General features: G+C 44.9%; 1 protein-coding gene across 6 annotated transcripts in view; it reads right to left on the bottom strand.

Annotated features, from left to right (window-relative positions):
• Positions 1–27515, bottom strand: part of hsf1 (heat shock transcription factor 1) — an 83095-nt gene that overhangs the window by 18444 nt on the left and 37136 nt on the right. For all 6 annotated transcript variants that reach the window (XM_033041770.1, XM_033041788.1, XM_033041778.1 and 3 more), the window contains exons 6-9: positions 14511–14572; positions 12429–12525; positions 8950–9083; positions 7864–8067 (exon numbers count right to left, since the gene is read on the bottom strand). In XM_033041770.1, the coding sequence (XP_032897661.1) occupies positions 7864–8067; positions 8950–9083; positions 12429–12525; positions 14511–14572 (497 nt within the window). The remainder of the gene's footprint in view (positions 1–7863; positions 8068–8949; positions 9084–12428; positions 12526–14510; positions 14573–27515) is intronic.

Genomic DNA, 27515 nt, shown 5'->3' with positions numbered 1-27515 from the left:
GAGAACAAGTACATGGCAGATGAGTTGAACAGGTACTTTGGATCCGTCTTCACTAAGGAGGACACAAACAATCTTCCTGATATAGTAGTGGCCAGAGGATCTAGGGTGACGGAGGAACTGAAGGAAATCCACATTAGGCAGGAAATGGTGTTGAGTAGACTGATGGGACTGAAGGCTGATAAATCCCGTGATGGTCTGCATCCCAGGGTACTTAAGGAAGTGGCTCTAGAAATCGTGGACGCATTGGTGATAATTTTCCAATGTTCTATAGATTCAGAATCAGTTCCTGTGGATTGGAGGGTAGCTAATGTTATCCCACTTTTTAAGAAAGGCGGGAGAGAGAAACCAGGGAATTATACATCAGTTAGCCTGACATCAGTGGTGGGGAAGATGCTGGAGTCAATTATAAAAGATGAAATAACGGCACATTTGGTTAGCAGTAACAAGATCGGCCAGAGTCAGCATGGATTTATGAAGGGGAAATCATGCTTTACTAATCTTCTGGAATTTTTTGAGGATGTAACTTGGAAAATGGACATTGGAGAGCCAGTGGATATAGTGTACCTCGACTTTCAGAAAGCATTTGATAAGGTCCCACATAGGAGATTAGTGGGCAGAATTAGGGCACATGGTATTGGGGGTAGGGTACTGACATGGATAGAAAATTGGTTGGCAGGCAGGAAACAAAGAGTGGGGATTAACGGGTCCCTTTCAGAATGGCAGGCAGTGACTAGTGGGGTACCGCAAGGCTCGGTGCTGTGACCACAGCTATTTATAATATACATTATGATTTAGATGAAGGGGTTAAAAGTAACATCAGCAAATTTGCAGAGGACACAAAGCTGGGTGGCAGTGTGAACTGTGAAGAGGATGCTATGAGGATGCAGGATGAGTGGGCAGATGCATGGCAGATGCAGTTTAATGTGGGTAAATGTGAGGTTATCCACTTTGGTGGCAAAAACAGGTAGGCAGAGTATTATCTGAATGGTGTCATGTTGGGAAAAGGGGAAGTACAAGATTTGGGGGTCCTTGTTCATTAGTCACTGAAAGTAAGCATGCAGGTACAGCAGGCAGTGAAGAAAGCAAATGGCATGTTGGCCTTCATAACAAGAGGAGTTGAGTATAGGAGCAAAAAGGTCCTTCTGCAGTTGTACAGGGCCCTAGTGAGACCACACCTGGAGAACTGTGTGCAGTTTTGGTCTCCAAATTTAAGGAAGGACATTCTTGCTATTGAGGGAGTGCAGCGTAGGTTCACAGGGTTAATTCCCAGGATGGCGGGACTGTCATATGTTGATAGAATGGAGTGGCTGGGTTTGTATACTCTGGAATTTAGAAGGATGAGAGTTTATCTTATTGAAACATATAAGATTATTAAGGGATTGGACACACCAGAAGCAGGAAATATGTTCCCAATGTTGGGGGAGTCCAGAACCAAGGGCCACAGTTTAAGAATAAGGGGTAAGCCATTTAGAACGGAGATGAGGAAACACTTTTTCCACACAGTGTTGTGAATCTGTGGAATTCTCTGCCTCAGAAGGCAGTGGAGGCCAAATCTGGATGCTTTCAAGAGAGAGGTAGATAGAGCTCTTAAAGATAGCGGAGTCAGTGGATATGGGGAGATGGCAGGAACGGGGTACTGATTGTGGATGTTCTGCCATGATCACAGAGAATGGCGGTGCTGGCTATCAAACTGTTCAACTCCTCCCTCTTGTGTTGTTGGGTAGACTGACTCCTCTCCCCCACCCCCCTCCCCAATCTTTGGACATCCCCAATCCTTTCCACTCGTCACTTTAATTTCATGTTTCATGTATCTTGTTGTGTTTTGTGACTCTTGGCAGACCAATTTCCCTCATGGGATAAATAAAGTTCTACTGTATTGTATCGTATAAGTTAATACATTTCTCTTCCTGAGCCTTCAATGCTTCAGAGGAAACAATCCAAGTTTGTCCAACTTCTCCCTTGTACTCTCTAATCCAGGCTGTATGTTTGCGAATTGCTTTGCAACCTCTTCAAATCCTCCACATCCTTCCTGTAATGGGGCAACAAGAACTGCACACAATATTCCAAATGTGGCCTAAGCAAAGTTTTACAAAGCTGCAACATGACTTCCCAACTTTGATACTCAGTGCCCCAACCGATAAAGACAAGTGTGCCGTAGGGCTTTTTATTACCACTCTTATCTCCTTGTGTTGCTACTTTTAGGGAGTTGCGGATTTGCACCCCAGAATCGCGCTGCACATCAATCTTTTTCAGGATCCCATGTGCCGTAATATTCTGGTTCAGCCTACAACGAGGCACCTTGTCGAAGGTTTTACCAAAATCCATGTGTACAATATCCAATGCCCTATGGTACCTTGCACCTTGTGGTCATCACTCCCGAAGAGTCCACCAGGGACTATACTGGAATCAATGTGGTCATCAATCATCTTCATCACCTCCTCAAAAATTCAATCAGTTTTCTAAGATATGACCTTCCATGGACAAAGCCATGTTGATTACACCTAATAAACGTATCCTTTTCCAGGTGGAGCAGATCCTACCGTAAAAATCGTCTCCATTTATTTCCTTGCCGCTGATGGAAGGTTCAACGGCCTATTATTTCCTGGTCTGTCTCTCCTGCCCTTCATGGACAGAGGAACAATACAGGCTGTTCTCCACACCTCTGCAACCTCACCTGTTGCCAGAGGGGATATGGAAATCTCTGTCAAGGTCCCAACAATGTCCTCTCTTGCTTCTCTCAATAGCTTGAGAGGGTATTGTGAACCAAATTATTCTCGATTGAGTTTAATGCCCACTGCCCAGCCTGAGGCAGTGGCAAGGATATAATGCCCTGGGAAAACCACACACCACCCTGCAAATAATGTACTGCTCTCCGTAACTAATTAACAGGACAAAGTCACGTGCAACTGCACACACTACTCCACCTGGCCACTCCTGCCCCCACCTCAGCCCCAAAGATCTTAGGTTGCTCTCAACTGCCAAGCATTTTCCTTCCTCCTGTAGGAGGTTAACAATGTTTCTTTGTATGTGCACTATTACACCAAGAACGGAATGAATGAAAGTGGAACAGAAAATTCAACATGTTGGCAGCATCAATGAGAAAGGTAGGTCATTGGTTTTGAGCTGATCCTTGGTAAACATGCAAGATCGCTCCAAAAGAAGGCCACTGACTATTCATTTCTCTCCATTCGCTCTCGATTTACCATGTATTTTCAACCATCCACTTCCGCGCATGTTTGATGGTCATGACACTTAGCTTCAAGGTCCCAAGGAACTCCATTGCTTCTGATCTATGATCACAAGAAGATCTGACGATTATACTGACCTCAATCCTATCAAACCGAAAGAAATACCTCTACAGTTTATGAAAGACTGTCGGCTTTTGGAGCATGAGCTAAGATCTTGTGAAGGGAAACTGTCAACCTTCATATCCACCGATGTGCACAACATCTACTTGGTCACCAAGCACCCTCTAGAAACAAAAAAAAAAGTTCCGGAGGAACTGCAGCAGGTTAGGCAGCATCTGTGGAGGGAAATGGACAGACAACATCTCGGGTTGGGATGTTGTCTTCTTCAGACGTAACAGATGACATTTTGTGTTGGGATCCTTCATCAGACTGACCCGAAACGTCACCTGTCCATTTTCCTCCACCTCCGTTGAGTTCCTCCTGCACGGTTTCTAGCTCAAAATCCCAGCATCTGCAGTCTAATGCGTCTCGAGGCCCAGACATGTACAGATGGAAAAGTAATCGCATGACCTCTTCAAAATAAGATGGAAAGAAAGGAACAGAAGAGCACTTCTCCAGCTTCTCCCACGCGGGTAGACCATTGATTCAGTCAAACTGTTTTTAGTCCATACATCAAAATACTTTAAATACAAATCATTAATGGGAATGAAATTCTAATGTGCCCTCATCTGGTTATTATAGCTACTGCACAAATGTGTCCTCACTAATCACTGCACAACTGGTTGAATAACTGGGCTAAGCTCTGCGAGGGAGAACTTCAAGAATTTTTATAATTATGAAGCACATTCAAAGCCAAGGAAGACAGCAATAGTGTTACGCCTTCACAGCCTCAGCATGCCCCAAGCACTAAGGACAATGAGAGATCCCAAAATATAATTTGTATTATAAAGACAGCACAATAACAACTTTACTGACAGAAGGAACAGCAGATACGGGTTTACAAAAAAAAAAGACAAAGTTCTGGAGTAACTGAAAGGGTCAGGCAGCATTTCTGGAGAAATTGGATAGATTATGTTTTGGGTCGGGATCGTTCTTCAGACTTACTGTGGTGGCAGTTGAGAAAGCTGGGAAAGTCCCTCTCTCAGTGCTCCCCCCTGTAATTCCTGCTGCTCTCCTTATCTCACACACTTTGTCTTTTCATCTCTGGCTGTTGTTCACCATCTGCCAATACCCCCTCCACCTGCACCCATCTATTACTTGCTAGGCTTTATCCCATAGAAACATAGAAAATAGGTGCAGGAGTAGGCCATTCAAGCCTGCACCGCCATTCAATATGATCATGGCTGATCATCCAACTCAGTATCCTGTACCTGCCTTCTCTCCATACCCCCTGATCCCTTTAGCCACAAGGGCCACATCTAACTCCCTCTTAAATATAGCCAATGAACTGGCCTCAACTACATTCTGTGGTAGGGAGTTCCAGAGATTCACCACTCTCTGTGTAAAAAATGTTTTTCTCATCTCAGTCCTAAAAGATTTCCCCTTTATCCTTAAACTGTGACCCCTTGTTCTGGACTCCCCCAACATCGGGAACAATCTTCCTGCATCTAGCCTGTCCAACCCCTTAAGAATTTTGTAAGTTTCTATAAGATCCCCCCCTCAATCTTCTAAATTCTAGCGAGTACAAGCCGAGTCTATCCAGTCTTTCTTCATATGAAAGTCCTGACATCCCAGGAATCAGTCTGGTGAACCTTCTCTGTACTCCCTCTATGGCAAGAATGTCTTTCCTCAGATTAGGAGTCCAAACCTGTACGCAATACTCCAGGTGTGGTCTCACCAAGACCCTGTACAACTGCAGTAGAACCTCCCTGCTCCTATACTCAAATCCTTTTGCTATGAATGCTAACATACCATTCGCTTTCTTCACTGCCTACTGCACCTGCATGCCTACTTTCAATGACTGGTGTACCATGACACCCAGGTCTCGTTGCATCTCCCCTTTCCCTAATCGGCCACCATTCAGATAATAGTCTACTTTCCTGTTTTTGCCACCAAAGTGGATAACCTCACATTTATCCACATTATACTGCATCTGCCATGCATTTGCCCACTCACCCAGCCTATCCAAGTCACCTTGCAGCCTCCTAGCATCCTCCTCACAGCTAACACCGCCCCCCAGCTTCGTGTCATCCGTAAACGTGATGTTGCGTTCAATTCCCTCGTCCAAATCATTAATATATATTGTAAATAGCTGGGGTCCCAGCACTGAGCCTTGCGGTACCCCACTAGTCACTGCCTGCCATCCCGCCCCCACCTCATTTCCAGCTTTCTCTCTTCCACCTATCTTTGTTCTCCAGTAATGCTGCTTGACCTGCTGAGTCACTCCACTGCTGTGTGTCTTTTTATAGCAACTTTGCACATTGATGAAGAGCAATGTGATAACGATCAGATAACCAGGTTTATAAATGTGGATTGCAAGATAAATGTTGGCTCAAGGACAATTGGAAGACACGTTTTGCTTACACGTACCTTGAGATTATATTTCTAAAAGCACTGTAACAATCATGTGGGCTTTGAGATTGGCTCAAGAACTTTGGTTGAGGAATAAAGGATAGAGAAATATCTTTATTCCTCAATGAGGAATCATGACCATGAATTGCTGTAAATGACGATACTATTTGGGTCAAAGATCATCTGTACTGAACAGTGTGGTTTTGACCAAAGGAATGTTTTTTTAATGAAAAGGTATTCTTTGGTTTGCCATACTATATTCAGTGATATCAAGGGAGATGAGGATTGCAAATATGAATATTGGCTGCAAAATACATAATATTAAATGGGGAAGTACTGAGGGTTAACATCTTCTAATGTGGATAAATTACCAGGCCTGTGTCAATAGCAAGGAGGAGAGGCTACACACTCTGTTCATTTCCCTAACTACCAAGGTGTGGCTGGAACATGCTTAGCATGGTACCATACAGTGCAAGGGAGATGTACAGCGTTGTCATGGGACTGGACGTTTTTAGTCGCTGGGAAGGATTAGACAGATTGAGGCTGTTTGCTTGGTAACAGAGGAAGAGGCAGGAAGATAACTAAAGTGTATGAGAGACGGAGAAGAATAAACAGGAGGGATTATTTCCCCAAGCTGAGGGACAAAAACCAGGATAGCAGAGATTTAAAATAGTTGATTGAAAGAAAATGGGGGAATTGAAGAAAATCTACTTGACTGGGTTTTAAACTCACTGCTTGAAAGGGTGGTGAAGGAAGAAATGCTCATCACAATTAAAAAGTGCCTGCAAGTGTACGTGAAGCGCCATAATCCTCAAATGTCTGGACCAGGTAATGGAAGGTGGGATTTTGGATCAGGTAATGGAAGGTGAGAAGTTGGGCACCTTTCTTGACTAGCACAATGGGCCCCAATAGATGCCTGCTCTGTGATGCAAACTTTCCTTCACAAAACTGGTGTGTTTCAATTACAATGCTGGTGAGGAGTGTTTGCGAGGATCTTCAATGGTTTATGCCTTGCATTTAATCTACAGACCTCCAGCATGTATTCTATTCTATGTATTCTTCAGAGTATTGTGTTCAGTTCTGGGCACCATGTTATAGGAAAGATGTCGTCAAGCTGGAAAGGGTACAGAGAAGATTTACGAGGATGTTGCCAGGACTAGAGGGTCTGAGCTATAGGGAGAGGTGGAGTAGGCTGGAATTCTGGAACGTAGGAGGATGAGGGGTGATCTTATAGAGGTGTATAAAATCATGAGAGGAATAGATCGGGTAGATGCACAGTCTCTTGTGCGGAGTAGGTGAACCGAGGACAAGAGGACATAGGTTTAAGGTGAAGGGGAAATGGTTTAATAGGAATCTAAGGGGTAATTTCTTCACACAAAGGGCAATGGGGGTAAGGAAGCTGCCAGAATAGGTAGTTGAGGCAGGGAATATCCCAACATGCAAGAAACAGTTAGATAGGTACATGGATAGGACAGGTTTGAAGGGATATGGGCCAAACACAGGCAGGTACCAAGTGGGACTAGTATAGCAGGGTCATGTTGGCCGGTGTGCGCGAGTTGGGCCGAAGGGCCTGTTTCCACAATGTATCATTCTATGGTCTGTCCATATCTATTTGATTTAAATATACTAAGAATCCAACAGAACTTCTGAACAAGCAAGGAATTTATATCACCAACCATTAGTGTGGCTCTCATATAAAATACACTGTCACATAGAGGGTTAGATGGATGTTTCTCACCTACCTCTGACTTTCATAGCTGCTTTCTCATTTTCAATCATTGATGGGGAAATGTCTACTCCCCAGATGGCCTAGCTAATTCTTGGTCATTTATGGTTCTGAAGTGTCAGCTACTCCCTGATGGATGATCCAGGTTTAGCCTGGTCCAAAGGCCAAACATGTACTCTTCCAGGAAGATTGCCAGAGACAAGAGAGAGGAAATAAAAACGGGCTTATTTTTCACCCCATCACAAACTACAGAGCACCCTGAAATTTGTAGTTGTGTTCATACGACCACCCTTACCAACTCGGCACATTATTCCACGAGCCTGACCTGTAGGGCAGCGGCTAATCGCAACACACGGTCTGCTCTTGGAAGAGAGTATTGTGGAGTCAATAAGCTGCTGCACGCCGGGCAAGAGAATGTTTCATATATTTTATCCTTACTTGTCAAGGCAAGCCACACTGAGACATTGGTCCTCAGGTTGTGGTTGTGCAGTGCTAACGTCGTTGTCCTCCAGGATGGAATCGATGAAGGTTGATGGAGAAAGGGCCTCTTCAGTGCCGATGGCAACAGGACAGACCACCTCAATTTCCGGATGAGCTATTGGACTTGGAGGCTCTTCTTTAATATTGAGCAGAGGACTGATTCTGGAAGAAATAAAAATGACTGGGTGAGGAGGAGTGGAGAGGAGGACATCTTCCATGCAACAAAGGACAAGTTGATAGTTTGACTGCCTTTCCATTTCCTTGCACACATTCGGCTCTGCAAGAAGAGGAACAATAAGCCAGCTGCGACCCTCGGATTAATAAACAGAGAAATAGGCGTGGAGGACTCACTTGTACAGTACAAAGATTTTTGTTTTGCTCGTAAAGCAGAAATGGTTACGGGATTCACTCAAGGTTTTACTTTTATGATTCTAAAAGATCACAGATCAAGCATTTAGACTAAGTACAAAGGGAAACTGGTGCAATGGCCAAAGGACCACAATTTAAGATGATTGGTAAATGAACACGAGACAGGAGAAGCCAGAGTGAGAAAGAGCTTCTGAAAAAAAAGTGCAGCAAACCTGGATTTCACTGCCTGTTGGGAGCAGATTGATAGATAATCTTCAAAAAAGGAACCGGATAAGGAGACGTAGTTCAGTATGGGTTTGGATGGGGGGGGTGTTAAGTGAATAAGGTAATGGGATAATAACTTGTTCTTTTAAGGAGTTGGCAGCCATAATAGATTGAAATTGCTGTGATATTAGGCTTAATTAAAATCACTTCTAGTAAAAGACAGAATTAACTTGTCAAATAATTTCAATTGTGGGAATTAGCTATTTGATAGAATTATGTACCATGCACTATGAATCAGTTCACATCTCCAGTGAATGGGAAACACTCTCCCAGTGGCAGTTCTTCCCCCTAGACAAGCTGATTTAACCGATTTCCTTGACTGTGTACCTTGCGCTGATTGGATTGAAGCTCAATGGTTAAAGGCGGTTGAGAAAGATTCAGACCAACATGTGGTGGGGTTAAAACACTCACCTTTCCATGTGAAGAGGCGGGGAGAGTGAAGGGCTGCACTGCGCCAAGTCCGTGATATCCGAAATAATTGGACCAGACGATAGCGAGTTATCGGGTGAAAAGCAGCTGTTTCCTGGAAAGTTCACAGAAGTTTGCTGTAATGAAAAGCAGGGAGAAGGTCAAAGGGGCTGCGGACAATTATCCCAGGCAGAACATTACCGTGACCATTTGCGGGTCTGCATCCCTTTACTTAAGCTTCCCAGACCACTCTGTTTAATGTTACGCAGCAAGGGCAAGTCTGTAGACGACCTTTATTTTGTGGAGGTGAGTGCGAGCCCATTCACCTGCTTGCTTCAGGTACAAAAAACTGTAATTTAGAGCTCAGTTTGAAAAGACACCTGAACACAAACCTCACCTGCAGCAGGTAGGTTCCACCACAGAGGTGACAGATGACCTGTTACTCTATGGAGTAACCTGGAGTATTGTGTGCAGTTTTGGTCTCCAAATTTGAGGAAGGACATTCTTGCTATTGAGGGTGTGTAGCGTAGGTTCACAAGGTTAATTCCCGGGATGGCGGGATTGTCATATGTTGATAGAATGGAGCGACTGGGCTTGTATACTCTGGAATTTAGAAGGATGAGAGGCTACCATATTGAAACATATCAGATTATTAAGGGTTTGGACACGCCAGAGGCAGGAAACATGTTCCCAATGTTGAGGGAGTCCAGAACCAGAGCCACAGTTTAAGAATAATGGGTAAGCCATTTAGAACGGAGATGAGGAAAAACTTTTAGACACAGAGGGTTGTGAATCTGTGGAATTCTCTGCCTCAGAAGGCAGTGGAGGCCAATTCTCTGAATGCTTTCAACAGAGAGTTAGATAGAGCTCTTAAAGATAGCAGAGTCAGGGGATATGGGGAGAAGGCAGGAATGGGGTACTGATTGTGGATGATCAGCCATGATCACATTGAATGGCGGTGCTGGCTTGAAGGGCCGAATGGCCTACTCCTGCACCTGTTGTCTTTGTCTATTGTTTTATAGATTATCTCCACACCAGTGGGAAGCTAGTTCAAAGTGAGGTGCAGCACTGGAGCAAGAAAAATTCAGAAAAGCATTGGGGCAATGGTGTCAGGCAAAGCTGAGCCAACCTACACCGAGATTGGATCTGTAATGACCCCAACAGTGAAGGTCACAACTTATATGCCGTCATGTGGAAGATGCAGCAATCTAGATTGATCTGACCAAGACCGCCAGCACTTTTCCATTCCAGTCTCCTTGAATGAAACACTACTACATCTTTTGTTCCTGCACACGAGCTTTTCCGAATTAAAGCAGATGTTGCATGAATTTTTCATTAAACGAGTATCCTAGACTCGTAAACAAACTCACACTTCTCCCTATCTCCACATTTGATTCAATTATTATCTTTATTTTAACCTGTTTTTTCATTGTGACACCTTACACTTATTCACACAATTTGTATATTTAATACAGAGAATAAAAAGGCATTTCAATGCAAAAATCTATTAGTCAGTCATCTTTCCCTAGTGCATTCCTTTTCTATTTTTCATTAAGAAATTCCTGTCAACATCAGCACCTGCTCTACGAATCATTGCCGTTCAATATCCTATAATCCTGATTTATGGCCAAGTTGAACATTCAAGACACATATAGAGAGGGGGAAACTTGAATGCAACAGCTAATTACCTGTTCCTCAGTACACGTGACAAATAAAGTACCATTATTATCGTGCATACATTTTTGCAAGTCTCGTCTTATTTGTGGACAAGAGTTGAAGCCCTGTACAGTCCACACCCAATAGTCCTCTGGGTGTCTGATTCAGCTCAATTCAGCCACTGAAAGTCAGTCACATCGATGGGTTTGGTGTCACATTTACGATAGAACAGGTCAGTACAGACCTGGTAAGCAGTCACCAAATTTACGACACTTGTACATTCAAATAAGCACCCACAGTATTATTAAGAGTCAAGAATTACGTGTGTTTATGTGGCATATGTCAGAGAATTTACTAACATTTTATATATTATGAAATTTAGAAGTCCAACATGTGGCAGAACTAGTTTCCTCTCTCTTTCTCTCTCAATTTCTTTCCACTTTTAGTAATCGAGCTTTCAAATCAATCACATGTGCTTTCATTGGCATTTATTACTATACCGCAGAGGCACGTTTACTAGTTTGAGTGAGATTGATGTGTCTTTTCTGACTTAAGGACACAATCAACATTGACGTCTGTAAAATCAGAATCCATGCACTACCTGAGCTGGCCTCTGGTTCCAGTTACTGATCCAGTCCTCAAACCACATATTTTATTTAATTAATCCATAGTTGATATGGCCAAATTTGAACTTCTGCCTGCACATCATTACTGAGATCAGATCAAGTTATACTCACTTTTGCATCTGCATCGAACCAAAGAACTGCAGATGCCCGAAAAAGGACACAAATTACTGGAGGTAATCTGCAGGTCAGGCAGCATTTCTGGAGTTTGAAGAAGGGTCACGACCCAAAACATCACTCCATGTTCTCCAGCGATGTTGCCTGACCTGCTAAGTTACTCCAGCACTTTGTGTCCTTTCATGTATCCAATGTCCATTTTTGTCACCAGCTTGTGTGGAGCCTGAATTGACTGTGGGCAATACTGCATAAAAGTTCTGTATTAACTATATGTCCATTAAGAAGCTAAATTACGAGGACGAGTCGCACCCCGGCCACTCCCTCTTCTCCCCTCTCCCATCGGGCAAAAGGTATAGAAGTGTGAAAAAGCACACCTCCAGATTCAGGGACAGTTTCTTCCCAGCTGTTTTCAGGCAACTGAATCATCCTACCACAACCGGAGAGCAGTGCTGAACTACTATCTACCTCCGATGTCCCTCGGACTATCCTTGACCAGACTTTGTTGTCATTACCTTGCACTAAAATTTATTTCGCACTGAATGTTATTCCCTTATCCTGCATCTATATGTTGCATCAGCCGAGAAGGTTGTTGGCTACAACATTCCCCCCATTGACGAACTGTACACTGCAAGGGCCAGGAAGCGAGCGGGTAAGATCATCTCTGACCCCTCTCACCCTGGCCACAAACTCTTTGAAGCACTTCCCTCTGGAAGGCGACTCCAGACTGTCAAAGCCACCACAGTCAGACATACAAACAGGCTTTTTTCCACGAGCAGTAGCTCTATTCAACAGCCAAAAGTCTGTCGCCTTCTTGTGCTCTGGTATTTTATTTAATTCTTCACATGTTTAAATTATAATGTTTTATTTTTAACTGTCTACTGTGTATCGTGCTGTTAGTTGCAAGCAAAGCACCAAGGCAAATTCCTTGTATGTATACATACTTGGCTAATAAAATGTATTCAGTTCAATTCAAATGGTTTGATTGTAATCACGTATTGTCTTTCCGCTGACTGGATAGCACGCAACACAAAAGCTTTTGACTGTACTCCAGTATAGGTGACAATAAACTAGACTGTAACTACGTACTGTCAGTGCTGCCGTTTCCTGCAAGGGTTCCAAGGAGTATGGGCGACTGTACTTTGGCATGGAATGCGCGGAACTGCTATCATTTAACATCAGAGGCCTGGAAGAGAGCAAAGAAAAACAGAAATGAATATTTGAGATTCAAACATGCCACTTACATGCAGGAAAACATTAATTGTGACATTCAGCTCAAACTAAATTATAATGTTGTTGCTGACTTAACCATAACAATAATAACATTGCAAAAATCATTCTATGCTTTTGCTTTGAACATAGAACAGTACAGCACAGAAACAGACCCTTTAGCCTACAATGTCTGTGCCGAACATGACCCATGTCCCTCCATTCCCTGCATATACATGTGCCCATCTAAAAGCCTCTTAAATGTAACTATTATATCTGTCTCCACACTACCCCTGGCAGCACGTTCCAGGCACCCATCACCCTCTGTGTAAAAATGTGCCCCTGCTTCTCCTTTAAAACTTTCCCCCCTCTCACCTTAAAACTATGCCCTCCAGGCTTTTGACATTCCCCCCCCTGAAAAAAGGGTGGGACTGAACGTGGAAAAGATAGCAACATTGCTGTAGCATAGGTTGATGAAACCCAGTTGATTAAATAGGGAAAGTTAATCAGCCCAAAAACCTTAATTAATCTGTTGGGTAGGTGGTAGAGCAGATTTGATAGCAACATCTAAGAAACATTTAGGCAGGCACACGAACAGGCAGTGGATGGAGATATAGATCATGTGCAGACAGATGGGATTAGTTTAAATTAGTATCATAGTTAATACAGACAGGGCCTGTTTGTGTGCTGTACTGTTTTAATACAATTAGATCAGGCGTTGATCCAAGAAGCCAAGCACATGGAATGGACGGGACCTGCAGCGGCACACAGCAGCAGAACAGTGGTGGAGGACCGACACATCGCACCACTGCAACCCCAATGAACCCTGCAACTCCAACCCTGTGCCTCTGTCAGGACAACGGGCCCTTATGGCCAAGTTCAGACTCTAACATTTAAAAAAGAAACTTTGGACTTGAAGGATAGAAGGTGGTGCTTGAAATGTGGCGACTCTTGTGTACTGACTCAGTGTGTCTTACACTCTTATACTTAGTATGATTGTGCCTAATATATTACAGGACTGTCACAGAACCTCACAAAAAAAGATTTAGGTACTTAGATACATGTGATAATAAAGTATGCAAAGAGTTGGAATAACTCTGCGTGTCAGGCTGCATGTCTGGAGAACATAGATTGGTGGCGTTTCGGGTCGGGACTCTTCTTCAAACCCAAAGTGTCACCTTTCCAGGTTCTCCAGATATGCTACCTGGCCGGCTGAGTTACTCCAGCACTTTGCGTCATTTAAAAAAAAAAAGCATCTGCATTTCCTTGTTTCAACATTTTGAGAATAAAATATCATTGTACCATTGAAGTCTGCGTTCTAACTTCATTAACCCAGCTTCTCTCCATATTGCTTTTGCAATTGACATCGGCCCGTTACTATGAGGGCAGTGAGAGAAGCAGCTGCCTGTGTGTGTAGCCCTCGCTGACTGCAGCTGCTCTGTTCCTTCAACCACTGCGAGATCTCAGGGGGAATCCTGCACGCGGGCATGCAGTAGCACACGCAGAGGCAGGCGCATGAAATGCTCTGAGATGCAAGCTCATTGGCTGCTCCCAGCAAACATGTTGCCAAGGAAATAACCAACAGCACAAAACAAAGCACCCGGCGAGCTTAAATACCCAAACTGTGCAGCATTTATTTATCACTGGAGGTCAGAGTCTAGTGACAAACCTCTATGGAAAGAATGCTGACCCCAGGGCGACAGAAAATAGGCTGGCTCGCGATTTAATAGATGTTGTGTAATTAGGAAGGGTTTTGAAATTGGAAAGTTTTATCTGCAAGAACCAGGTGGGGATCTAAGTGTAGAAAATAATATTTTTCTTTCTGAGAAAGAGTGAGTTGTTATGTTCTGGCAGGCACGTTAATGCGTCAATGCTGCTTTCCACTGACCATTAGGCTGCTGATCACACAATGAACACAAGACATTAATTTTGTTCCTGTCACAACAATGAGCTCAGACTCACATTTTCCTCTTCACACCGATGACTCTGTTGGACTGCACAAGTGAAATGAGAAACTGAATTAGCTGCAGAAGGAAAAAGAAAACAAAAAGTCACGATTCTGTGCAAATATAGGCACCAATCCAATTCATAGCCACTGTGCCATCAAATAGACCCCTTCTGGGTCCCAGACTCAAAAGAATCCTGATGCTCACACAGATCCATCTCCTCCCTCTGCCCCAATCCCACCTCTCCTTCAATGGCAGATCTGCACACGTGGTCATCTGGTGGACCCGATGCATGGATGAAGTTTGACTGATTTACAGCTACCCACTCTACCTGAAATGAAAAAGAAAAATCACCCAATGCTACTCCACACCCATTCATTCACAACTCACCGCTGCCTTGCCCAGCCAGAGCCTAATGACCGGCCCACTTACATCTAGACATTCATGTTGAGTGAACAATAATCAGTGCAAAAGTTTACAACTGTTCAACAAAGACGTCTCAAGTGACTGACAACTGTGACGATAATCTAGCCTGGTTCTGGTTTTTCGGTGGCAAATGCACCATCACATCCTCTCTGTCCCAACAAACAGAGCCCTTTTCCCAATCCCAGGCGTCCCGTTCCCTACATAAAAATGCACGGCCCAACAGAGTGGGTTGCTTTCCTCCATCTTAACCCTACTTGCAAGGCAAAATCGCCCGAGACACCTCCACGCAGACCATATTGCATGATGCGCCCTCCGTGTCGATACAGGGGGAATATCTGTAAACAGACCCCGTAACCGTGAAGTGACAGTGACGTATTCTGAAGTCAGAATGGCTTGCGACGTGGAAGAGACTTGCAGGTCATTCGCCTGCTGCTGTTATGGATCCATTCTGTAGATTTCAGTGAAGGTGCTGAAGCTGTGGAAAATGATTCCACTGCATTTTGTAGGTGATGCCCACTTTAGCTAGTTAGTGAACAATGATGGGAGTCAGTGTTTAGGATGCGGTGCCAATTAAGCAGGTTGCTTTGCGCTGGGTAGTGACAAGCTTCAGTGTTGTTGCTGCGGCACTCATTCAGATGAGTGGAAAGGAAGGTTGCAGAAGGTTCACTTGTTTCTATTACTGAACACCATGCAATTCAAACAAACGTCTGATAATCGCCTCCTCTATTATCACAGTTGCAAAGTTTCATCCCAAGGGTAATAGTGCTAATGAAATTATCCAGCAGATCGTCCAGAGCAAGGTACTGGTCCCATGACTTCAGGCAACTTAATCATGAGATCAATATTCTCGTGAATGTCAGCAATTTGGTTTTAACATGAAACAGCCAATCTATTATCCACCTTTCAGAAGCAGCATCCATATTCTAAACAGTAACAACCTCTATGCAACGTCCAACAAGCACATCAACCTCCGCTTAGACATCTGTCTGGCAAATACAGCAACATTTTTTTCCCCACCAACAGGAAATAACTCGCCCTTGATTGATCCAATTTTCCACATTAGCCAGCCTGATATGCAGCAATCCCTGAGTCATCTCCAACCTACCTATTGCAGGTTGGAAACTGCTGACTCTTCTAAACCAGATATTGTCAAACAACGGTGTCTGTTCATGGAAAGCAGTGCATGCTGTAATACACTGATGTTGGCAGCCCATTCAAATCTCAGGTCCTCAGATGCTGTAGAACATATACTTGGAGTATTGTGAGCAATTTTGGGCACCATATATGAGGAGGGATGTGCCGGTGCTGGAGAGGGTCCAGAGGCGGTTTATAAGAATGATCCCAGAAATGAGTGGGTTAACATATGATGAGCGTTTGACGGCACTGGGCCTGCACTCATTGGGAGTTTAGAAGGATGAGGGGGAAACCTCATTGAAACTTACCGAATAGTGAAAGGCTTGGCTAGAGTGGATGTGAAAAAGGTGTTTCCACTAGTGGGAAAGTCTAGGACTAGAGGTCATAGCCTCAGAATTAAAGGACATTTCTTTAGGAAGGAGATGAGGAACTTCTTTAGTCAGAAGGTGGTGAATCTGTGGAATTCTTTGCCACAGAAGGCTGTGGAGGCTGTCAATTGATATTTCTAAGGCAGAGATAGATAGATTCTTGATCAGTACGGGTGTCAGGGGTTATGGGGAGAAGGCAGGAGAATGGGGTTAGGAAGGAGAGATAGATCAGCCATGATTGAATGGCAGAGCAGACTTGATGGGCCGAATGGCCTAATTCTGCTTCTATCACATGACATAAGATGGCAAATTCACTCAATTACAACAAGCTGATGTTGCCAGCCAGCCTAACAGGCAAATGGTTTGCTTGGTTTCCATGATCTGATTGTCGTTTGCTGAGTAATACACCAAACTGAACAAACCCCTCACTGCACTGTCATCTTTGCCCACTTCTTTTGCCACTAAACAGCACTGGCATTGCCCATTCCCAATTGCCCTCGCTGAGGTGGTTCTGACTCACTATCTTGCAGTCAGAATGAAAGTGATTGTACAATTCCATTCAATTCAGAATGACTGGTGAATATTTGCGAGTCACTTGAAGGATAACCTGCAGGCAGTGTTTCTTTGCTCCCTTCCCTTTGGCCTCAACGGTGGGCGAGGTCACAGGTTTATAAGATGTTGTAGACTTTTCCTTGCAAATAACTCCGTCATTGTGCATAATGGATGCTCAGGATCGTGGGTGAGATGGCAATCAAGGACCTCGGGGTGTTGTTGGAAGGAAATGGAGAGTTTTCTCATCACATTGCCAACATGTTTTGAGAGTTGAAAATCTCAATCATTTGCTGCAGCATGCTCAGCCTCGACGTTAATTTATACCAGGATTGGTCCTGTTAGGATTCAAGCCATTGGCAGCTTTACGAATGATAGCACTGCTATTGATTGGCACGGGGAGTTGGATGAACATTGGTGATCAGATGGTCAGTACCTGGCCTTTGTTACTTGTTACCACTCATCTCAAACCCAAAATATTCTCAGGTCTCAGAATAAATGGGCACCAACTGTGGCATTATCTGACATTCGTGAATGGAATTGAAATTAGATGAAAAAATGATGCATGGGGTAAATATAAGGGCATCCTCCTGCCTGCCACTACAAACCACAACAAAACATACAATCATCCTTTACTCAAAGCGTTACACCTGCTTGATCAGGGTTCTACAATACCATTGTGAGTCAACTAACTACAGCCATCATGTGAAAGACAATCACTCTCCCTTCACCAATTCAACTAAGGTGAATGCACACATGCTTTTCCCCAGGGCTGGGCAATGAAGAACTAGAGGACACAGGTTTAAAGCGAGAGGCAAAAGATTTAATATGAACCTGAGGGGCTAGTTTATCATACAGTGGGTGGTGGACATATGGTACGAATTGCCAACATGAAAGAGCTGAAGAAGGGTCTCGACCCGAAACGTCACCCATTCCTTCTCTCCAAAGATGCTGCCTGGCCCACTGAGTTACTCCAGCATTTTGTGTCCACTTTTGAAAGAGTTGAGATAACATTTAAAAAGACATTTGGACACGACCATGAAAGGAAAGGTTTAGCGGGATATTGGTCAAATGTGGACAAATAGTCGGCATCTTGGTCGGCATGGATAAATTTAGTTTATTGTCACGTGTATCGAAGTATATTGAAAAACTTTTGTTGTGTGCTAACCAGTCAGCGGAAAGACTATTCATGATTACAATTAGGCCATTCTACAGTGTATAGATACACGATACATCAGGCTATCAGCATAGAGCAGAGGCCACCCCAACTGAAGTCCCGTCACTTCTTTGCTCCAAGCATCCATCCAGCCAACTGAGACAAATGCACACTGGATGCGCAAGTGGTCACAGGAGTGGAAGGCAACCTCATCTCCATTACACAGCTACATCTCTTCACCAGATAAAAGCTGTCTAGGGCCTGACCTCCCCAGAGGAGCATGGGTGAAGCTCAACAGACCTGGTACTGGAGTTGGGCGTTTCAATGCCAGCATGTGGAGATGGGGGCTCTGCCAGAGCCCAGCCTGTGAATGCGGAGTAGAACAACAGACAGCCAACCATGTCATCTCTGGGTGCCTGCTCTACCACCCACCATATGGAGCTCAGGGCCTGGCAGACATTGACGCACAGACAACAAACTGGCTGCTCAACACCCGGCTTGAGATCTAACTATCCCTTTGGTTTATTTATGTTTAATTCGCAAGAAGAAGAAGATAAAGGGAATAACGTTTAGCGCAAGATAAAGTCCAGTAAAGTCCGATTAAAGACAGTCCGAGGGTCTCTAATGAGATAGATAGAAGCTCAGTACAGCTCTCTGGTTGTTGATAGGATTGTTCACTTGCCTTATAATAACTGGCTAGCATGCAACAAAATCTTTTCACTGTGCCTCGGTACACATGACAATAAACTAGACTAAAATCGCCAATGCCTACCAAGATGCCCATCTACTATGGTCCCAGTTGTGTATATTTGACCCATATCTCATTGTTGGACCAAAGGGCCTGTTTCTGTGCCCTGTTCATGGTGCCCAGGACTGAACACAATACTCCAAGTGCAACCTCACCAACGTCTTATATAACTGCAATATGACCTCCCGACCTCTATACTAAGGCATTTACAGAGCTCTTGGAAGTGGGATGAGCTGAACTACTCTTATATGAAGGCATTAAAGACTGCAAATGCTGGAACCTGGGAGGTCATGTTGCAGTTATATAAGATGTTGGTGAGGCAGCATTTAGAGTATTGTTTTTAATCTGGGCACCATGTTATCGTAAAGATGTTGTCAAGCTAGAAAGGGTACAGAGAAGATTTACAGCGAGGCCAGGACTCAAGCCTGAGCTATAGGAAGAGGTTGAGTAGGCTGGGACTCTATTCCTTGTAGCACAAGGGAATAGGAATCTGAATCCACATAAAAGATGGTGGGTTTATGGAACAAGCTGCCAGAGGTATTTGAGGAGGCGACTATGGCAACGTTTAGGAAACATTTAGACAGGTACATGGATAGGACAGATTGAGGGATATGGGCCAAACGCAGGCAGGTGGGACTAGTGTAAATGGGACATGTTGGTTGGTGTGAAAAAAGTTGGGCCAAAGAACCTGCTTCCACACTGTATCACTCTACAAGCTGCTCTTATGTAGAGCTGCATTCCACATGCAGAATTGCCTGCCCATGTTGTAACTATTTTGTGACTGTATTGATTTCTTTAGTGTAATGGTCCCCGTAGAGCCTCAGCTGAGCATGCTCGGGCAGATTACTGGAGTGTTATAAGCATTATAATTTACATTTACCGTATTTCCCAGCAATGAAGACGCTATTTTTTACCCAAAAATAAGGCACAAAAATGTACCTGCGTCTAGGAGGCTGAAGGTTAGGTTGTTAGCCAAGAAAGACAGACTTGGCTATCCCTCAGTACAGCAACATCAAGAACGATGTTGCTGTACTGAGGAATAGCCAAGTCTATCACCCATTGCTAGCTGCTGATGGGAAGCGGCTGTAAAGTGGGAAGCGGCTGTAATAGGACAGCAGTGGGGGGGGGGGGGGGGGGAAGGAGTTCCTTTCACAGCATGTGGGGAGTCTGGCCGGGGTCAGCACGGGCAGTAGCGTTGAGAAGGAGGGGGTCGGGGATCATGCTAGCAACTCACTCACTCACCGCTGCTGTGGCGCTCCGGGCATGGAGCCACCGCATTGTGGCCGGGGATGGAAGTAGCTCGGGTGGCTGCGATCGGCCGCCGGAACCGGACAGTGAGGGGACCAGCTCAAGAGCAAAGATCATGGAGTGGAGCGGGTCAGCGGGCGATGAGTAACAGGACAGCGGGCGGTGGAGCTTACTCCTGTGTCAGCGCGATCAAGGGACCAATTGAGGTTATTCGGAGACACAGGAGTAAGCTCCACCGCCCGCTGTCCTGTTATCCATCGCCCGCTGACCTGCTCCGCTCTACGATCTTTGCTCCTGACGGACCGGGCAGTGAATGCCATGCAGTGTCACCCAGCGCAGCAAGTGAGGCCATGTCCTGCACCCAGCGGCAGTCGGAATTTAAGGATTTGTGGAAGCGGCTGACATGAGCGAGGCCGGCGAGCGGCAGGAGAGAGGTGTTCAGACAGAGAGCACTGCCAGAGGTGAGCGGGCCGGCAGAATGCGCTGAGGTTCCGCTGTCCAGTCCTGGCGCCCGCTCGCAGCCACCCGAGCTACTTCCCTCCCCGGCCACAATGCAGTAGCTCCGCGCTCGGAGCACCGCGGCAGCGGTGAGTGAGTTGCTGGCATGATCCACGACCCCCTCTTTCTCAACGCTCCTACCCATGCTGATCTGGGCCAGACCCCCCACACGGTGTGAAAGGAACTCTTCCCCCCCAATTGGTCCCTTGAACTAGTATTGTCATTCAATAAGATCACAGCTGATTCAACTTGTCCCGATGTGCTCCCGTTTTTCCCAACATCTCTCCACCTGTCGTCACCCTCCACACCCCTCCCCACCCATTCAGTCATTCAAAATGGAGGAGATCTGGAAGCCTTGGGCAAACTGAATTGTTACTTTCTTTATTTTAATTTTTTTATTTTTTGAGCGTGAGAAATTCTATGTCTCGCCAGCCTTTCCCCCAAAAAATTTAGCAACTCAAAATGGGGGTGTGTCATCGACGCAGGTGCGTCTTCATTGCCTGGAAATACGGTAATTTGTTTTTTAATGATTAATGGTAGACTAGTAAGAGAATTATCCAGATTAGCTCTTTGTGGACTGGAAATTTCAAATTTGTTGGGCAGGTGCTATATAGTCATAGAGGACAGAAACGGCCCAATTTATCCGTGCCAACCAAGATCCTCCTTGTCTCATTTGCCTGCATTTGCCCTATATCCCTCTAAACCTTTCCCATACATACATGGTCTACTTACACTGGAGCAGCTCGGCTCGAGGTATTAATAGTTCTGGATCAGATCCATACAGATAAGGCATTGTCTGGCCCATTGATGTTTGCTTTTTCTGGTATGGCCTCCACAGAAGAAATTTGGCATTTAGCTTCATGTTGTTATAGATACAGTACGCAAACAGGCCCTTTGGCCAAACTCGTCCCATTTAAGCTAGTCTCATTTGCCTGCACCTAGCCCGTATCCCTCTAACCTTTTCCTATCCATGTACCGGTCCAAATACCTTTTAAATGTTGTTATTGTACCTGCCTCAACCATTCCTCTTGCAGCTTGTTCCATATACCCACCACCCTCTGTGTGAAAAAGGTCTGACTGAAACTATTAAGCTCTGGATGTTGTCTAGTGTTGTCTAATGAACCAGATTTAATAAGAGAGCTCAAGGTAAAGGAACCGCGAGGAGGTAGTGACCATAATATAAGCTTTAATCTGCAATTTGAGAGGGAGAAAGTTAAATCAGAAGTGTCAGTGTTACAGTTGAACAAAGGGGACTATGAAGGCATGAGAGGAGCTGGCCAAGGTCAACTGGATAAGGATGCTAGCAGGAATGACGGTGGAACAGCAATGGCAGGAATTTCTGGGTATAATCCAGAAGATGAAGGATCATTTCATTGCAAAGATGAAGAAAGATTCTACGGGGTGTAAGAGGCAACCGTGACTGACAAGGAAAGTTAGGGATGGAATGAAACTAAACGGAAAGGTGTATAACATAGCAATGAGTAGCCGGAAGCCAGAGATTGGGAAACTTTCAAAGGACAACAGAAGGTAACAAAAAGGTCAAAAAGGGGTGAAAAGATAAAGTACGAGGGTAAGGTGGCTAAGAATATAAAGAAGGATAGTAAAAGCTTCTTTAGGTATGTTAAGAGAAAAAGATTAGTAAAGACAAATGTGGGTCCCTTGAAGGCAGAAACAGGTGACATTATTATGGAAAGGAAATGGCAGAAGAGTTAAACAGGTATCTTGGTTCTGTCTTCACTAAGGAAGTCACAAACAATCTCCCAGATGTCCTAGAGGACAGAGGATCTAGGGAGACAGAAGAACTGAAAGAAATTTGCATTAGGAGAGAAATATTATTGGGTAGACTGATGGGACTGAAGGTTGATAAATCCCCAGGGCCTGATGGTCTGCATCCCAGGGTACTCAAGGAGGTGGCTCTAGAAATCGTGGACACATTGGTCGATAGATTCAGGACCAGTTCCTGTGGATTTAGGGTAGCTAATGTTATCCCGCTTTTCAAGAAAGGAGCGAGAGAGAAAACGGGGAATTATAGACCAGTTAGCCTGACATCGGTGGTGGGGAAGATGCTGGAGTCAATTATTAAAGAAGTAATAATGGCGCATTTGGATAGCAGTAAAAGGATTGGTCCAAATCAGCATGGATTTATGAAGGAGAAATTCTGCATGACTAATCTTGTGGAATTTTTTGAGGATGTGACAAGTAAAAAGGATGAAGAAGAGTCAGTGGATGTAGTGTATCTGGACTTTCAGAAAGCCTTTGATATGGTCCCACACAGGAGATTAGTGGGCAAAATTAGAGCACATGGTATTGGGGGTAGAGTATTGACATGGATAGAGAATTGGTTGGCAGACAGGAAACAAAGAGCAGGAATAAATGGGTCCCTCTCAGAATGGCAGGCAGTGGCAAGTGGTGTGCCGCAAGGCTTGGTGCTGGGGCCGCAACTATTTACAATGTATATTAATGATTTAGATGATGGGATTAAAAGTAATACTAGCACATTTGCAGATGACACAAAGCTGGGTGGCAGTGTGAACTACTAGGAGGATGCTAGGAGGCTGCAGGGTGACTTGGACAGGTTGAGTGAGTGGGCAGATGCATAGGAGATGCAGTATAATATAGATAAATGTGAGGTTATCCACTTTGGCAGCAAGAACAAGGAGGAAGATTATTATCTCAATGGTGTCAGATTAGGAAAAAGGGAAGTGCAACGAGACCTGGGTTTCCTTGTACACCAGTCACTGAAAGTAAACATGCGGGCAGTGAAGAAAACTGATGGCATGTGATAAGGTCACAAATAATAGGTGCAGAATTAGGCCATTCAGCCCATCAAGTCTACTCCGCCATTCAATCATGGCTGATCTATCTCTCCCACAAAGACCACAAAGTAGCAACAAAGAAGAACCAGGTATCCACCTTTGTTGTTCTTTGAAGAAAGCTCTGCAAAAGATTCTTACTTTGACTATCTGCTGTGACTTAAGGCTTCACATTATTGCTGTTATTGAGAATTTCAGGCGTTACATTAAAAATATACTCTCTTTATTAACTTCACTGATAATCTAGAGATAAACAAGTTATTTTGATGAAAAGTGACTTGTTGGCCTGCATAACGAGAGGTTTTGAGTATAGGAGTAAAGAGATCCTTCTGCAGTTGTACAGGACCCAGGTGAGACCACACCTGGAGTATTGTGTGCAGTTTTGGTCTCCTAATTTGAGGAAGGACATCCTTGCTATTGAGGCAGTGCAGCGTAGGTTCATGAAGTTAATCCCCGGGATGGCGGGACTGTCATATGAGGAAAGATTGGAAAGACTGGGCTTGTATTCACTGGAATTTATAAGGATGAGAGGATATCTTATAGAAATGTATAACATTATATAAGGACTGGACTAGCTAGTTGCAGGGAAAATGGTCCCAATGATGGAGGAGTCCAGAACCAGGGGCCACAGTCTAAGAATAAAGGGGAGGCCATTTAAAACTGAGATGAGAAAAAACCTTTTCACCCAGAGATTCGTCTTCTTCTTCTTCTTGCAAATGAAACACAAACCAAAGGAATAGTTAGATCTCAAGCCGGGTGTTGAGCAGTCATGTTGTTGTCTCTGCGTCAATGACTGCCTGGCCCTGAGCTCCATATGGTGGGTGGTAGAGCGGGCACCCAGAGATGACATGGTTGGCTGTCTGTTGTTCTGCTCCGCATTCACAGGCTGGGCTCTGGTGGAGTCCCCATCTCCACACGCTGGCATTGAAACGCCTCCAGTACCAAGTCTGTTGAGCTTCACCCATGCTCCTCTGGGGAGGTCAGACCCTGGACAGCTTTTATCTGGTGAAGAGATGTAGCTGTGTAATGGAGATGAGGTTGCCTTCCACTCCTGTGACCACTTGGTGGCTATCCAGTGTGCTTTTATCTCAGTTGGCTGGATGGATGCTTGGAGTTGTTTTCCATGTGGAGCAAAGAGGTGACGGGACTTCAGTCGGGGTGACCTCTGCTCTCTGCTGATAGCCTGATGGAGGAGATGACCTGGGTCCATGGCACGATGAGATAGTGCCAGAGTTGCTGCTTGCCTTCGGATCCCTTCAGGCGGAATACCTGCAAGTATAGGGAGCTGCTCGACTGCAGTAGGTTGAACGCACCCAGTGATGGTTCGCAAGGTGCCGTTCAGGCTCGTGTCTACCAGGCTAGTATGTCTACTTCTACTCCATACGGGTGCGCAGTACTCAGCTGGGGCATACACAAGGCAGAGGTGCGAAGAGTTGATGGACTGGCTCCCCAACTTGTTCCTGCCGGGCGTCGGATGAGGCCGCTACGTGCCATGACCTTGCCGCGGAGACCAGCCGGGCGTTGACGAAATGTAAGCGACCTGTCCAGCTTTACGCTGAGGTAAGTGGGTGTTTGTTGGAAGTCCAAGCGCCTGTTGTTAACGAAGACAGCTAGCTCTCACTTAGCTTCCTTGTTGTTCAGATGGAATGCTGTTGACACTGTTTTGCCTTCACTCAGTTTTAGACGCCACTGTCGTAGGTATACTGCCAAAGACCGACATGTCTTGATTCAAGGAGCTTTCGATTGTCTTCCACTCTTTGTGTCTCATCAGATGGCTAGATCGTCAGCATACCCATATTTTCCAGCGATGGTCTCTGGGAGGTCATGGATGTACACGTTGAAAAGCAGCGGAGCCAAGACGGATACCTTTAGGACTCCATTCTTCAGTCTACGTAGCCTACTCTGCTGTCCATCACTGGTCTTAAGCACAAGGCTGCGGTTTGATATCAACTCCATGATATAGCGTGCCATGCGCCTGTCTGGCAGCACCTGAAGTAGCTTTGCAGTTAGTCCCCGGTGCCGCACGGTGTCATAGGCAGCTGTCAGATCTATAAGAACAGCTCCTGCCTTCTCATTTGCCTCAAAGCTGTCCTCGAGTTGTGAATTTGTGGAATTATCTGCTACAGAAGGCAGCAGAGGCCAATTCACTGGATGAACTTACAAGAGAGTTGGATAGAGCTCTAGGGGCTAGCAGAATCAAGGGGTATGGGGAGAAGGCAGGCAAGGGGCTACTGATTAGGGATGATCAGCCATGATCACAATGAATGGCGGTGCTGGTTCTAAGGGCCAAATGGCCTCTTCCTGCACCTATTTTTAATGTTTCTACATCTCCTGCACTCCTGTCTGGGTGAAGGTTATTCAAAATGTGAATGTTCTTGGAGTTGTGTCATTTTGCAGAATGATCCAGTATTGTGCATGATTTCATATGGATATGAAATAGGGATATTGTCCCTATGTCATAGGGATATTGTAGTTTTAATTCATTGGTCCATTGATTGTGGGATCACTAAGGTCTATTTATGTCAAGAGCATGCAGGTTGTTGTGTTCCAACGTTGGCCTCTAAGTGGATCTATATTTGTTGCTGTGGCCAGCAACTGCTGAACTCATTGAATCAGGGGTAACTTCTTGGCTTTATGGTAGCGACACAGAACGGAATAGGTTGTACTTGGAGATTGAGTTATAAAGCAATTCTAGTGCAGCTGCGAATGGATCAAAGCACATCAAAGATAGAATCATCGAGCAGCATAGTGATGGAGGCAGCCTCACAGAGCGACAGACCCGGCTTTGATCCGCACCTCGGGTGCTGTCTGAGTGGAGCTTGCACGTTCTCCGAGACCACCTGGATTTTCCCCGGGTGCTCCGGTTTCCTCTCCACCCCAAAGATGTGCGGGTTTGCACATTATTTGGCCTCTGTAAAATTCCCCCTCGTGTGTATGGATTTGATGAGGAAATGGGATAACAGAAATAGTGTGAATGGGTGGACACAAAGTGCTGGAGTAACTCAGCAGAACAGGCAGCATATCTGGATAGAAGGAATGGGTGACGTTACAGGTCGAGACCCTTCATCAGACGGAGAGGGAGTCACAGAGATAAGGAAGAGTAAAGTGTGAAAACAAGACATCAAAGGGGATGAGGTCAAGGAAAATGTAGAATCGATTATTGGTGGTACACAAAAATGCTGGAGAAACTCAGCGGGTGCAGCAGCATCTATGGAGCGAAGGAAATAGGCAACGTTACGAGAATTGATTATTGTTAGCTAGAAGAAGGTGACAACGAAGCAGACAGAGATAACCTAGTGTGAATCGGTGATCTATGGTGGATTGAAGGATCCGTTTCTATGCTGTATCTCTCAACTAAAGTAAACAGGCCTTTTGGCTAACTTGCCATGCCGACCAAGTAGCCCAAAATGTACTAGCCCCAAATGCTTGTTCCGTCTAAATCTTTCCGATCCATGTAGGGGTCCAAGTGTCTTTTAAATGTTGTTATAGTACCTGGCTCTACCACTTGCTTGGGCATTTTGTTCCATGTACGCACCACCCTCTGAGATCGAGAGATGCGTAGCATGGTGTTAAGTTGTTGTCTCTCTCATTGTCAGCAAAATGAAGGCGCTGGTCATTGAGTAGGTATTAAATTGCAGATAAATAAGGTAAAGATAGATAAAAGAAAGGGAATAGGCCAGGGTTACTGTGGGCAGAGGCTGTACAGCCCATACAGTTAATGAATTAAGGGGGGCACTTGGACAAAAGAAAAGGAATTAAAACTCCAGGATGAAGACTACAGGACATGATCAGCAAATCAGGCTGGGCTAGAGGCAAGAGGAAAATCTGAGCTAATATGGCAAACAGCAGAAACAGTCGGGTCTGGTTTGGAGCTTCAGGTCCCCTCCTTTTCTATTCTCCTACCCACTCCCACTGTAACACAACTGTGGCTTCCCTGTCCTCTTAATAAGACCCAGTGCAAGTTTGAGAAATAGTACTTTACCTTTTGTCTGGGCACTTTGCAGCCTTCTGGACTTGAGACTGAATTCCACAACTTGCTTTCTCTCTCTGCATCAGAACTGGTCATTTCTGTTGTACGTCA

The sequence above is a fragment of the Amblyraja radiata genome, chromosome 2 (assembly GCF_010909765.2).
Source record: "Amblyraja radiata isolate CabotCenter1 chromosome 2, sAmbRad1.1.pri, whole genome shotgun sequence".
Lineage (NCBI taxonomy): Eukaryota > Metazoa > Chordata > Chondrichthyes > Rajiformes > Rajidae > Amblyraja > Amblyraja radiata.
This window is presented reverse-complemented; position numbering and strand designations above follow the sequence as displayed.